Below are 16266 nucleotides of genomic sequence, written 5' to 3' on the forward strand. Positions count from 1 at the left end.
ACTACACTGTTGGATAGTTTAAATTTCAAACAGTTTTAACATCCAATTGACACTTGACAACAATGTAAGTGTCAAACAACGTGTCAAAAATCTGTGTGCAAATAGTAAAGTTCAGTTGCTAGGAACCTTGCTACATCTTCACTATGGTGTACAGACTTAGTCTACACTTTGCCACGTGACATTACCCTGTTGGATAGTTTATATTTCAAACAGTTTTTCCATCCAATTGACACTTGACAACAATGTAAGTGTCAAACAACGTGTCAAAAATCTGTGTGCAAATAGTAAAGTTCAGTTGCTAAGAACCTTGCTACATCTTCACTATGGTGTACAGACTTAGTCTACACTTTGCCACGTGACATTACCCTGTTGGATAGTTTATATTTCAAACAGTTTTTCCATCCAATTGACACTTGACAACAATGCAAGTGTCAAACAATGTTTCAAAAATCAGTGTACAAATATCAAAATTCAATAGGTAGGAACCTCGCTAAATGTATACTGTGGTGTACACTTTAGTTTACACTATGCCACGTGACATTGTCCTGTTGGATAGTTTAAATTTCAAACAATTTTCTCATCCAATATATACTTGACAACAATGCAAGTGTCAAACAATGTGTCGAAAATCTGTATACAAATAGCAAAGTTCAATCGGTAAGTACCTTGCTACATGTACAGTATGGTGTCCACTTTTGTTTACACTTTGCCACGTAACATTATCCTATTAGATAGTTTAAATTTCAAATAGTTTTCCCATTTAATTGAAACTTGACAACAATGCAAGTGTCAAACAACGTATCAAAAATCAGTGTACAAATAGGAATTTTCCCAGCCAATTGACTCTTGACAACAATGTAAGTGTTAAGCAACGTCTCAAAAATCAGGGTAAAAATAGCAAAGTTCAGACGGTAAGAACCTTACTACATGTACACTATGGTGTACACATTAGTTTACACTTTGCCACATGACACTACCCCGTTGGACGGTTTAAAATTCAAACAGTTTTCCATCCAATTTACACTTGACAACAATGCAAGTGTCAAACAATCTGTCAAAAATGAGTGTATAATAGCAGTTTTCCTATCCAATTGACACTTGACAACAATGCAAGTGTCAAACAATGTGTCAAAAATCAATGTTCAAATAGTAGTTTCCCTATCCAATTGACACTTGAAAACAATGAAAGTGTCAAACAACCTGTCAAAAATCAGTGTATAAATAACAAAGTTGAATTGGCAAGAACATTGCTACATGTACACTATGGTGTACACTTTAGTTTACACTTTACCACGTGATACTACCCTATTGGACAGTTTAAATTTCAAACAGTTTTTCCATCCAATTGATACTTGACAACAATGCAAGTATCAAAAAAGTGTTAAAAATCAGCGTACAAGCTACAATGTTTAATCGGTAAGGACCTTGCAACATGTACACTATGGTGTACACATTAGTTTAAACTTTGCCACATGACACTACCCTGTTGGATAGTTTAAATTTCTAAAAGTTTTCCCATCCAATTGACACTAGATAATAATGCAAGTGTCAAAAATCAGAAAACAAACTGCATTGTTCAACCGGTAAGGACCTTCCTACATGTACACTACGGTGTACAATTTATTTCAAACTTTGCCACATCACATTACCCTGTTGGACAGTTTAAATTTCGAACAATTTTCCAATCCAATTGACACTTGACAACAATGCAAGTGTAAAACAACGTGTCGAAAATCTGTTTACAAATAGCAAAGTTCAATCGGTAAGGACCTTGCTATATGTACACTGTGGTGTAAGGTTTAATTTACACTTTGCCACGTGACATTACCTTATTAGACAGTTTAAATTTCAAACAGTTTTCCCATCCAATTGAAACTTCACAAAAGTGCAAGTGTCAAACGTGTCAAAAATCAGTGTACAAATAGCAATTTTTCCATCCAATTGACACTTGACAACAACGCAAGTGTTAAACAACGTGTCAAAAATCAGCGTACAAATAGTAAAGTTCAGTCGGTAAGAACCTTGCTACATGTATACTGTGGTGTACACTTTAGCTTACACTATGCCACGTGACATTACCCTGTTGGACAGTTTAAATTTCAAATAGTTTTCCCATCCAATTGACACTTGACAACAATGCAAGTGTCAAACATGTCAAAAATGAGTGTACAAATAGCAATTTTTCCATCCAATTGACACTTGACAACAATGCAAGTGTCAAACAACTTGTCAAAAATCCGTGTACAAAAAGCAGTTTTCCCATCCAATTGACACTTGACAACAATGCAAGTGTCAAACAACGTGTCAAAAATCAGTGTAGAAATAACAAAGTTCAATTGGTAAGAGCCTTGCTATATGTACACTGTGGTGTACACTTTAGTTTACACTTTGCCACGTGTCACTACCTTGTTGGATAGTTTAAATTTCAAACGGTTATCCCATCCAATTGACACTTGACAACAATGCAAGCATCAAACAACGTGTCAAAAATCAGTGTACAAATAGCAAAGTTCAATCGATGAGAACCTTACTACATGTTAACTATGGTGTAGACACTTTAGTCTACACTTTGGCACGTGACATTACGCTGTTGGAAAGTTTAAATTTCAAACAGTTTTCCCATCCAATTGACACTTGACAACAATGCTAGTGTCAAACAACGTGTCAAAAATCAATGTACAAATAGCAGTTTCCTCATCCAATTGATACTTGACAACAATGCAGGTGTCAAACAATGTGTCAAAAATCAGTGTATAAATAACAATGTTCAATTGCTAAGAACCTTGTTACATATACACTATGCTGTACACTTTAGTTTACACTTTACCACGTGACACTGCCCTGTTGGACAGTTTAAATTTCAGACAGTTTTCCCATCCAATTGACACTTGACAACAATGCAAGTGTAAAAAAATGTGTTAAAAATCAGCGTACAAACTACAATGTTTAGTCGGTAAGGACCTTCCTAGATGCACACTATGGTGTACAATTTAGTTGAAACTTTGCCACGTAACATTAGTGTGTTGGACAGTTTAATTTCAAACAGTTTTCTCATCCTATTGACACTTGACAACAATGCAAGCATCAAACAACGTGTTAAAAATCAGTGTACAATTAGCAAAGTTCAATCGGTAAGGACCTTTCTACATGTACACTATAGCGTACACTTTAGTTTACACTTCGCCAGGTCACCTGACCCTGTTGGACAGTTTAAGTTTCGAACAGTTTTCTAATCCAATTGACACTTGACAATAATGAAAGTGTCAAACAACGTGTCAAAAATCTGTTTACAAATAGCAATTTTCCCATCCAATTGACACTTGGCAACAAGGCAAGTGTCAAACAACGTGTCAAAAATCAGTGTACAAATGGCAAAGTTCAATCGGTAAGAACCTTGCTACATGTACACTATGGTGTACACTTTAGCTTAAACTATGCCACGTGACATTACCCTGTTGGACAGTTAAAATTTCAAACAGTTTTCCCATACAATTGACACTTGACAACAATGCAAGTGTCAAACAACGTGTCTAAAATGAGTGTACAAATAGCAATTTTCCCATCAAATTGACACTTGACAACAATACAAGTGTCAAACAACGTGTCGAAAATCAGTGTACAAATAGAAGTTTTCCCATCCAATTTACACTTGACAACAATGCAAGTGTCAAACAATGTGTCTAAAATCAGTGTAGAAATAATAAAGTTCAATTGGTATGAGCCTTGCTACATGTACACATCGGTGTACACTTTAGTTTACACTTTGCCACGTTATACTACCCTATTGGACAATTTAAATTTCAAACAGTTTTCCCCTCCAATTGACACTTGATAACAATGCAAGTGTCAAACAACATATCAAAAATGAGTGTACAAGTAGTAGTTTTCCCATCCAATAGACCCTTGACAGCAATGCAAGTGTCAAACAACATGTCAAAAATCAATGTACAAATAGCAGTTTACCCATCCAATTGACTCTAGAAAACAATGCAAGTGTCGAACAACGTTTCCAAAATCAGTGTATAAATAATAAAGTTCAATTGGTAAGAACATTGCTGCATGTACATTGTGGTGTACACTTTAGTTTACACTTTACCACGTCTCATTACCCTATTGGACAGTTTCAATTTCAAACAGTTTTCCCATCCAATTGAAACTTGACAACAGTGCAAGTGTCAAACAACGTGTCAAAAATCAATGTACAAATAGCAACTTTCCCATCCAATTGACACTTGACAACAACGCAAGTGTCAAACAACGTGTCAAAAATCAGAGTACAAATAGCAAAGTTCAATCGGTAAGAACCTTGCTACATGTACACTGTGGTGTACACTTTAGCATGCACTATGCCACGTGACATTACCCTGTTGGATAGTTTAAATTTCAAACAGTTTTCCCATCCGATTGACACTTGACAACAATGCAAGTGTCAAAAAACGTGTCAAAAATGAGTGTACAAATAGCAATTTTCACATCCAATTGACACTTGACAACAATGCAAGTATCAAACAACGTGTTAAAAATCTCTGCAGAAATAACAAAGTTCAATTGTTAAGAGCCTTGCCACATGTACACTATGGTGTACACTTTAATTTACACTTTGCCACGTTACACTACCCTGTTGGATAGTTTAAATTTCAAACGATTTTCCCATCCAATTGACACTTGACAACAATGCAAGTGTCAAACAAAGTGTTAAAAATCAGTGTACAAATAGCAAAGTTCAATCTGTGAGAACCTTGCCACATGTTAACTATTGTGTGCACACTTTAGTCTACACTTTACCCCGTGACATTACCCTATTGGACAGTTTAAATTTCAAATAGTTTTTCCATCCAATTGACACTCTACAACAATGCAAGTGTCAAACAACGTGTCAAAAATTAGTGTACAAATATCAAAATTCAATAGGTAAGGGCCTCGCTAAATGTACACTGTGGTGTACACCTTAGGTTACACTATGCCATGTGATATTGCCCTATTGGACAGTTTAAATTTCAAACAATTTTCTCATCCAATTGACACTTGACAACAATACAAGTGTCAAACAACATGTAAAAAATGAGTGTTCAAATAGCAGTTTTCCCATTCAATTAACACTTGACAACAATGCAAGTGTCAAACAACATGACAAAAATCAGTGTACAAATAGTAGTTTTCCCATCCAATTGACGCTTGACAACAATGCAAGTGTCAAACAACATGACAAAAATCAGTGTACAAATAGTAGTTTTCCCATCCAATTGACGCTTGACAACAATGCAAGTGTCAAATAATGTGTCAAAAATCAATGTATAAATAATAAGGTCCAATTGGTAAAAACCTTGCTTCATGTACACTATGGTGTACACTTTAGTTTACACTTTGCCACGTGACACTACCCTATTGGACAGTTTAAATTTCAAAAAAATTCGTATCCAATTGACACTTGACGACAACGCAAGTGTCAAAAAACGTGTTAAAAATCAGCATACAAACTGCAATGTTCAATCGGTAAGGACCTTGGTAAATGTACACCACGGTGTACACTTTAGTGTAAACTTTGCCACGTGACACTACCCTGTTAGACAGTTTAAATTTCAAGCAATTTTTCCATCCAATTGACACTTGACAACGATGCAAGTGTCAAACGACGTGTTAAAAATCTACGAACAAATTGTAATGTTCAATCCGCAAGGACCTTCCTACATGTACACTACGGTGTACACTTAAGTTTAAACTTTGCCATGTGACATTAGCCTGTTGGATAGTTAAATTTCAAAAAAATTTCCCGTCCAATTGTCACTGGACAATAATGCAAATGTTAAACAACGTGTCAAAAATCAGTGTAGTTCAATCTGTAAGGACCTTTCTTCATGTACACTATCGCTTACACTTTAGTTCACACTTTGCCACGTGACATTACCCTGCTGGACAGTTTAAATTTCAAATAGTTTTCCCATCCAATTGACACCTGACAACAATGAAAGTGTTAAACAACGTGTCAAAAATCAGTGCACAAACAGCAAAGTTCAAACAGTAAGAACCTAGCTACATGTACACTATGGTGAACACTTTAGTTTAAACTTTGCCACATGACATTAGCCCGTTAAATAGTTTAGAGTTCAAATAGTTTTCCCATCCAATTGACACTTGACAACAATGCAAGCGCCAAACAACGTGTCAAAAATCAATGTACAAATAGCAATGTTCAGTCGGTAAGGACCTTGCTACATGTACACTATAGTGGACACTTTAGTTTACACTTTTCACGTGACATTACCCTGTTGGACAGTGTAAGTTTCAAACAATTTTCCCATCCAATTGACACTTGACGACAACTCAAGTGTCCACCAATGTGTTAAAAATCAGTGTAAAAATTGCAATGTTCAATCAGTAAGAACATTGCTACATTTACACTATGGTGTACATTTTAGTTTACACTTTACCATGAGACATTACCCTATTAGACAGCCTAAATTTCAAATAGTTTTCACATCCAATTAACGCTTGTCAACAACGCAATATCAAACAACGTGTCAAAAATTAGTGTACAAATAGCAAAGTTCAATCGGTAAGAACCTTGCTACATGTACATTATGGTGTACACTTTTGTTTACACTTTACCATGTGACATTAGCTTGTTGGATAGTTTAATTTCAAAAAGTTTTCCCATCCAATTATCACTGGACTACAATGCAAGTGTCAAACAACGTGTCAAAAATCAGTGTAGTTCAATCTGTAAGGACCTTTCTTCATGTACACTATGGCTTACACTTTAGTTTATACTTTGCCACGTGACATTACCCTGTTAGACAGTTTAAATTTCAAATAGTTTTTCCATCCAATTGACACCTGATAACAATGAAAGTGTCAAACAACGTGTCAAAAATCAGTGTACAAACAACAAAGTTCAGATATTAAGAACCTTGCTACATGTACACTATGGTGAACACTTTAGTTTTAACTTTGCCACGTGACATTAGCCCGTTAAATAGTTTAGAGTACAAATAGTTTTCCCATCCAATTGACACTTGACAGCAATGCAAGTGCCAAACAACGTGTCAAAAATCAGTGTACAAATAGCAATGTTCAGTCGGTAAGGACCTTGCCACATGTACACTATGTTAGACACTTTAGTTTACGCTTTCCACGTGACATTACCATGTTGGACAGTTTAAGTTTCAAATAGTTTTCCCATCCAATTGACACTTAACAACAATTCAAGTGTCAACCAACGTGTTAAAAATCAATGTAAAAATTGCAATGTTCAATCGATAAGAACATTGCTACATTTACACTATGGTGTACATTTTAGTTTACACTTTACCATTAGACATTACCCTATTAGACAGCCTAAATTTCAAATAGTTTTCACATCCTATTAACGCTTGTCAACAACGCAATTGTCAAACAACGTGTCAAAAGTTATTGTACAAATAGCAAAGTTCAATCGATAAGAACCTTGCTACGTGTACACTATGATGTACACTTTAATTTACACTTTGCCACGTGATATTATCCTTTTGGTCGGTTTAAAGTTCAAACAATTTTTCCATCCAATTGACACTTGACAGCAATGCAAGTTTCAAACAACATGTCAAAAATGAGTGTACAAATAGCAGTTTTCCCATCCAATTGACACTTGACAGCAATGCAAGTGTCATACAACGTGTCAAAAATGAGTGTACAAATAGCAGTTTTCCCATCCAATTGACACTTGACAGCAATGCAAGTGTCATACAACGTGTCAAAAATCAAAGTACAAATAGCAGTTTTTCCATCCAATTGACACTTGAAAACAATGCAAGTGTCAAGCAACGTGTCAAAAATCAGTGTACAAATAACAAAGTTCAATTGGTAAGAGCATTGCTACATGTAACCTATGGTGTACACTTTAGTTTACACTTTACCACGTGACACTACATTGTTGGACAGTTTAAATTTCAAACAGTTTTCCCATCCAATTGACGCTTGACAACAATGCAAGTGTAAAAAACGTGTTAAAAATTAGCGTACACACTACAATGTTTAATTGGTGAGGACCTTGCAACATGTACACTATGGTGTACGCTTTAGTTTAAACTTTGCCATGTGACACTATCCTGTTGGATAGTTTAAATTTCAAACAGTTTTTTCCATCCAATTGAAACTTAACCACAGCGCAAGTGTCAAACAACGTGACAAAAATCAGTGTACAAATAGCAATTTTCAATCGGTAATAACCTTGTTACATGTACATTGTGATGTACACTTTAGCTTACATTATGCCACGTGACATTGCCCTAATGGACAGTTTAAATTTCAAACACTTTTCCTATCCAATTGACACTTGACAACAATGCAAGTGTCAAAAATCAGCAAACAAATTGCATTGTTCAACCGGTAAGGACCTCCCTACATGTACACTACAGTGTACAATTTAGTTTAAACTTTGCCACGTGACATTAGCCTATTGGAGAGTATAATTTCAAATAGTTTTCCCATCTTATTGACACTTGACAATAACGTAAGTGTCAAACAACGTGTCAAAAATCAGTGTATAAATAACAAAGTTCAATTGGCAAGAACCTTGCTACATGTACACTATGGTGTACACTTTAGTTTACACTTTGCCACGTGACACTACCCTATTGGGCAGTTTAAATTTCAAACAATTTCCCATCCAACTGACACTTGACAACAAGGCAAGTGTCAAAAAATGTGTTAAAAATCAACGGACAAATTGCAATATTCATTCGGTAAGGACCTTGCTACATGTACACTACGGTGCACACTTTAGTGTAAACTTTGCCACGTGCCACTACCCTGTTGGATAGTTTAATTTTCAAACAATTTTCCCATCCAATTGACACTTGACAACAATGTAAGTGTCAAACAACATGTCAAAAATCTGCAAACAAATTGTAATGTTCAATCTGTAAGGACCTACCTACATGTACACTACGGTGTACACTTAAGTTTAAACATTGCCACGTGACATTAGCTCGTTGGACAGTTTAATTTCAAATAGTTTTCCCATCCAATTGTCACTGTAAGACAATGCAAGTGTCAAACAACGTGTCAAAAATCAGTGTAGTTCAATTTGTAAGGACCTTTCTACATGTACACTATGGCTTACACTTCAGTTTACACTTTGCCACGTGACATTACCCTGCGGACAGTTTAAATTTCAAATAGTTTTCCCATCCAGTTGACACCTGACAACAAAGCAGGTGTCAAACAACGTGTCAAAAATTAGTGTACAAACAGCAAAGTTCAAACAGTAAGAACCTTGCTACATGTACACTATGATGAAATTTGCCAAAAAATTGGTCTATGCGACCGCATAGTGTATTTCCATGCGGTCGCATGGTTCAGTCCGGCTGGCTCCTTTGAGTTTCGGTAAGCTCCTATGCGGTCGCATGGTCTTTTAGCTTGTGCGGTCACATAGACTTATTTTCAGCCTCCGGTTTTGTCACTTGATAACAAATTGATCCAAGTTGATTCGGCCTTTGACCCGAACATGAAAGTTGCTCCATTTTGAGTCTTGAACATGGTTCCATCAATGGTTTTTTGAACGAGCAATCTCATCACTTATTTCACTTGCTTTGCCCTTGATTGCATCATTGGTCCGCCATCGACTATCAACGGGTCTCGTCTCACACTTGCCTTCTCGGGCCCGACTCCCGGGTCATATCAGACAGTTTAAATATCAAAAAGTTTTCCCATCCAATTGACACTTGACAACAATGAAAGTGTTAAACAGCATGTCAAAAATCAGTGTACAAATAGCAAAGTTCACTCTGTATGAACCATGCTACATGTACACTATGGTGTATACTTTAGTTTACACTTTGCCACGTGACATTACCCTACTGTACAGTTTAACTTTCAAACAGTTTTCCCATCCAATTAACACTTGACAACAATGCAAGTGTCAAATAACTTGTCAAACAGCAGTGTACAAATAGTAAAGTTCAATCGGCAAGAACCTTGCTACATGTACACTATGGTGTACACTTTAGTTTACACTTTTGCCACGTGACATTATCCTGTTGGACAGTTTAAATTTGAAATAATTTTCCCATCCAATTGACACTTGACAACAGTGCAAGTGTCAAAAAACGTGTTAAAAATCAGTGTACAAATAGCAAAGTTCAATCAGCAAAGACCTTGTTACATGTACAATATGTCGTACACTTTAGTTTGTACTTTTCCACGTGACATTAACCCATTAGACTGTATTAATTTCAAAAAGTTTTCCCATCCAATTGACACTGGACAACAATGCAAGTGTCAAACAACATGTCCAAAATCTATATACAAATTGCAAAGTTCAATTGGTAAGGACCTTGCTACATTGCACTATGGTGTACACTTTAGTTTACACTTCGTCACGTGACATTACCCTGTTGGACCGTTTAAATTTCAAATAGTTCTCCTATCCAATTGACAGTTGACAACAATGCAAGTGTCAAGCAATATGTCAAAAACTAATGTACAAATAGCAAAGTTTTCCCATCCAATTGACACTTGACAACAATGCAAGTGTCAAACACATGTTTATAATCGGTGTACAAGTAGCAATGTTCAATCGGTAAGGACTTTGCTGCATGTACACTATTGTGTACACTTTAGTTTACACTTAGCCACGTGGCATTACCCGTTAGACTGTATAAATTTCAAATAGTTTTCCCATCCAATTGACCCTTGACAATAATGCAAAACAAAGTTCAATCAGTAAGAACATTGCTACGTGTACACTATGGTGTACACTTTAGCTTACAGTTTGCCACGTGACATTACCCTGTTGTGGACAGTTTAAATTTCAAACAATTTTCCCATCCAATTGACACTTGACAATAATGAAAGTGTCAAACAACGTGTTAAAAATTGGTGTACAAGTAGCAAAGCTCAATCGGAAAGGACTTTGCTACATGTACACTATGGTGCACACTTTAATTTGCACTTTGCCTCATGACATTACCCCGTTAGACAGTATGATTTTCAAATAGTTTTCCATCCAATTGACACCTGACAATAGTGCAAGTATCAAACAATGTGTCAAAAATTAGTGTACAAATAGCAAAGTTCAATCAGTAGGAACCTTGGTACATGTACACTATAATATCCCGAAATTTTATAGAATATAATTTAATTTTATTTATGCTATATTTTAATGTTTTGAAAGTTTAGGGACTAAAGTATATATATAGTAAATTTCGATTTCATTTGGCTTAAAATGTAGATACTAATGGAGCGATAATAAGTATATGAATATTGGGCTCGTTGGATAGGTCGTAATTAATCATGCATGTTAGGCTCGAGAAAAAGTTAATTTGGATTAGCGAAGTCCAAATTATCGAGGTTGAAAGATAGAGCTTTACAATTATATTTTAATTGATTATTTAATGAATTTAAATTTTCTCTCAAGTCACGTGAAAAGAATGAAGAATCTTTGTTAAGTTAGGGTTGAATATTTTAATAATAATAAATATATATAAGAGGGGAGAGAGAGAGAGAGAGAGACTTTATTGATTCCAATTTGTTGGCCACGTGTGGGGGAGGTATTGCTTGTTGAGTGATAAAGTTGGTTGACAAGATTTGGTCAATTATTTTATTTCAAAAAGTTTGTTTTCCAAATTTATCCATTCTCCTATCCTACTACTACACGTATCCTCAATTACACACCCACTTTGTTAGATTAGATCATGTGGGATATATTTATAGATGTATATCAAAAGAAGACATATGTATAAGCACACGGTTGTAGAGAAAGAAGAGTGTTGAAATCAGGTAAATTACAGACTCCATATTTATGCTGTGTAAAAGGAATATTACGTTATACCTTAAAAAAAAGGGTTTATAGATACTTATACCTATGGTATTGAAATTTAAAATAGGAAGTCAATTTCAAACAATATAAATTCTTGAAGCAGCGAGAAGGATTTTTGGAGCGTGATTTCTTGGATTTTGTCATCCAAAAATTCTAACGATCTAATAAGGTAGGATATGAGGTGCAGTATTTTTATGTCCCATGTAAATATTTTTTTTTATGCTGATGAATTTTATACTCATGAAAGTTAAAGTTATAATATGATATGTTATGATGTGAATGATATGGCCATTCCGGTACAACAATATGATATGATATGATATGAGCTCCTACCGGATTTTAAAGATATGAGATGGTATGATTTTTTTTATGCATGTTTTAAAATTTTTATATGGGATCGCACCATTAATTTTTATATCCTACTGAGTATTTCCATGTACTCACCATTTTCCCTACTCCCCACAGATTGGAACGGGTCGGTTGGTTGGCGGGCGATGCGGTGGAGTTGTAATGCCAGAAATTATGAAATTCAAGATAAATAAATTTTGAGTAACATGATTAGCAAGTTTTATTTATTTATTTCTTTTTACGTTATTTCAGTTTTATCTTCATGTTAGATTTGAAGTTTAATATTTGGAACATGGTTCAATTAATTATGTTTTCCACAGACTTTATTTATTTTATAGATGGAACTAGAAAAATTTTCATGTAGAATGTTTGACATAATTTATTTAATTATGAAATAAATGTTTTAGTAACGATTCCAAATCTTTAAATTTTGGGTCGTTACAGTTTGGTATCAGAGCATAGGTTTAATTTTCTATAGACTCACATGGGTTCTCATTATTTGTTTAAAAAAAAAAATTGGACGTAAACAGTGATGGGTCACTGTTCACGCTCTGTTCATGGGACGTGAACAGTGACGGGTCACTGTTCACGCACTGTTCATGTGAACAGTGCATTAAATGGCAACAAAAAAAAAAAAAAGGTAAGAAACGTGTATTATAATGCCACCACCTTTTTCATCATATGGTATCTTTAAGTTTTCAAAATTTCAAGATTGCCCTTATAATTTTGTGAATGCATGCAAATATGCATTATTTTTCCTTAAAAAAAAAAAAAAAAAAAACTTTTTAAATTCATTTTTTTTTCTTAAAAAAAAAAAAAAAAAAAAAGATGAACAGTAAGGTTACTGTTCTCGTGAATAGTGTCACGTACTGTTCATGGTGTTAGAATTTGATCGAATTAATTGTACGTGAAATGCATGATTCTGCCTATATGTTATAATTCGTGCAAAGACATATAAATGTATCAATAAGCATGTGTGTGGATTATATAATATATACGTTGGAAACTACGCTCGTGTTTTAACTCCATAGTCCTGCCCACTTTTATAATTTTTGATGGTAAATTAATTGTTTAATGTTGGAGGTGACATACTATGTCAGAGCATTTAATTATTGCCAAAAATGTTGAAATTCAAAGGTCAAATCATCCTTTTAACATTGAAAGGTGTGTGCAGGTTTACCTATATATATACATTTAATACACCTTGATGATTGTGTAGTTTTGTGTTTCAAAAAAAAAAAAAAAAATTATGGTGAACAGTGACCGGACCGTTCACGTGAACAGTACTCGGTACTGTTCACGCGAATAGTACTGTTACTGTTCACGTGAACAGTGTAGGATAAAAAATAAAAAAATAAAAAAATAAAATTGTGTGATGTTATATATATATTGAATTTTCTTTTTTTTCACATGTTATAAAAGGCTTATTTGCTTACTTGTTTTCCTAGATAATATTTGTTTAAGGTTAATATTTTTTTAATTATTTATGAATTTAATGATAATATTAAATTAAAAGTTATGAAATATGTGAATGATCTTTGGCACTCACCGATCGACCACCCTCCAACGACTCTAAGGTATGTAAAAAGGGTAAGAAGATAAATGTACTTAAAGCTTTTTGCGAGATTTAAATGCTTTAAATATCTTATCTTTAAATGTTAAGATATGCACGTTTATTTTTCCCACTAAATTATGATATATATTGTCATAGATAATTATAACTTATTAGACTTAGTACTAAGTGTGATTGGTAACTTCATATTAAATTTTAGGAAATGGCACCACCTACTCATACGAATTTGATACGCGATTTACTACGAGCGGTACAAGAGTTGAGCAGGCAAAATCAAGCACCTCCACCACAAAATGCACCGCCACAGCAGAATGCACCGCATTTTGCCCCTGGAGCTGTCTCAGTGGTTGAGCAGTTTCGTAGGTACAAGCCTTCCACTTTCGACGGTAATTCTGAACCACTGGTTGTCGAAGAGTGGATAAGAGGCCTGGAGCGCATATTTCGACACATTGCTTGTACGGATGCACAGAAAGTATTATGTGCAGAATTTATGTTGATTGGAGCAGCTGGTCACTGGTGGGAATCTGTTTCACGTATATGGACGGAAGAGTAGCAATGTAATCTGACTTGGGAGCAGTTTAAAGATGAAGTGATGGCAAAATATTTCCCACAGGCTTTGAGAGATTTCAAGGAATCAGAATTTTTGCAGCTCAGACAAGGGAGTATGTCACTTACTGATTATGAAAGACAGTTTGAGCAGCTCTCAAGGTATGCCCCGCACTTGGTGGATACAGAAGTTAAGAAGATTAGGAGGTTCGAGAATGGACTGCGCCCTGAGATCGGCATGATCATTATGTCCCATCGTTTCACCTCATATCGTGAAATGTTGGAGAGGGCTCATGCTATTTCATATCAGAGGACCTCATTTGAACAGTATGCCCAGCAGAGCAAGGAGTCATCGGGAAAAAGAAAGTGGAATGATCCAAACAAGGACAGATGTAATTGGCAGAGTAAAAGGCCAAACACAGGAGTTCGTATTGGTGGAGCGAGTGGGAATATTACACTGTGTCCTAAGTGTAATAAACTCCACAGGGGTGAATGCTTACTCGGGAAGAACATGTGTTTTCGATGTGGTAAGCCAGGGCACATTGCTCTCAACTGTACAGAGCCACCAAAAAGGAAGGATGATGATCAGGACAAGAACAAGAAAGGAAAGGCCCGAGTTTTCGCACTAAATCAGCATGAGGCGGAGTAGGATCCGAATGTGATAGCAGGTACTAAATTATTTAATATTTTAACACACTTGCTTATGTTCTTTTTTACCTAGGACTACACATCTTTCCAAATCCGCCCCTTGGTTGTTAGTCTAACACTATAAATTATGCAAACAGGTATTCTGTTATTATCTAATGTACCTGCTTATGTACTTTTTGATTCTGGGGCTACCAATTCTTTTATCTCTACATCATTCGTCACTAAGTCCAACTTTGCATGTGTAAGAACGAATAATGAATTAGAGGTTAGCATCCCTTCAAGAAGAACTCTTTGTACAAATCTGATGACTAAGGCTATGAAGTTAGAGATTGATGGGAAAATATTACAAGCAGACTTATACCTTTTGGAGATGAAATATTTCGATGTTATTTTGGGCATGGATTGGTTGGGACTTAATCATGCGACCATTCGATGTCATGAGAAAGATGTATTGTTTCACAAACTGGGAGAGGAAGAGTTTCATTTCTTGGGAGCAAAGTTCAAGTCTTTACCGCGCCTAATATTAGCTATGCAAGCAGAAAAGATGTTAAGGAAGGAGTCATGCCAGGGATTCTTAGTTAACATCAATAGTTCTCAACATACAGAAATGACCGTTAACGATATTAACATCGTCCGAGACTTTGCAGATGTATTCCCAGAAGATTTGCCAGGCATTCCACCAGATAGACAAGTGGAATTTACAATTGATTTAGTTCCTGGAGTGGCACCAGTATCGAAGGCCCCGTACCGAATGGCACCGAAAGAACTACAAGAATTGAAGTTGCAATTAGAGGAGTTACTGGAGAAAGGTTTCATACGACCAAGTGTATCTCCTTAGGGAGCACCTGTACTTTTTGTCAAGAAGAAGGATGGGAGTATGAGGATGTGTATTGACTATCGGGAATTGAACCATCTGACCATCAAAAATAGGTACCCACTGCCAAGAATAGAAGATTTGTTTGACCAGTTAAGGGGTGCTGCAGTATTTTCAAAGATCGACTTGAGGTCAGGGTATCACCAGCTAAAAATCAGGGCAAGCGATATATCGAAAACTGCTTTCAGGACTCGTTATGGGCATTATGAATTTACTGTCATGCCTTTTGGTTTGACCAATGCTCCAGCTGTATTTATGGATCTCATGAATAGAGCATTCCATCAGCATTTAGATCAGTTCGTCATAGTGTTTATTGACGACATACTTGTGTACTCAAAAGACAAGAAGCAACATGAGGAACAACTTCGAATTGTACTTGAAACTTTGAGGAATGAGAAATTATATGCCAAATTCAAGAAGTGTGAATTTTGGCTTGACCGTGTAGGTTTTCTTGGTCACGTGGTTACCGCCCAAGGAATC

General features: G+C 35.6%; 1 protein-coding gene across 1 annotated transcript; it reads left to right on the forward strand.

Moving 5' to 3' along the window:
- Nucleotides 1-14310: 14310 nt before the first annotated feature.
- On the forward strand, nucleotides 14311-14913 carry LOC111385834. Its single transcript, XM_023010257.1, has one exon. It carries the CDS (start codon nucleotides 14311-14313, stop codon nucleotides 14911-14913), a length of 603 nt encoding a protein of 200 aa, XP_022866025.1.
- The last annotated feature ends 1353 nt before the right edge of the window (nucleotides 14914-16266 follow it).

The sequence above is a fragment of the Olea europaea genome, unplaced genomic scaffold (assembly GCF_002742605.1).
Source record: "Olea europaea var. sylvestris unplaced genomic scaffold, O_europaea_v1 scaffold3304, whole genome shotgun sequence".
NCBI classification, from domain to species: Eukaryota; Viridiplantae; Streptophyta; class Magnoliopsida; order Lamiales; family Oleaceae; genus Olea; species Olea europaea.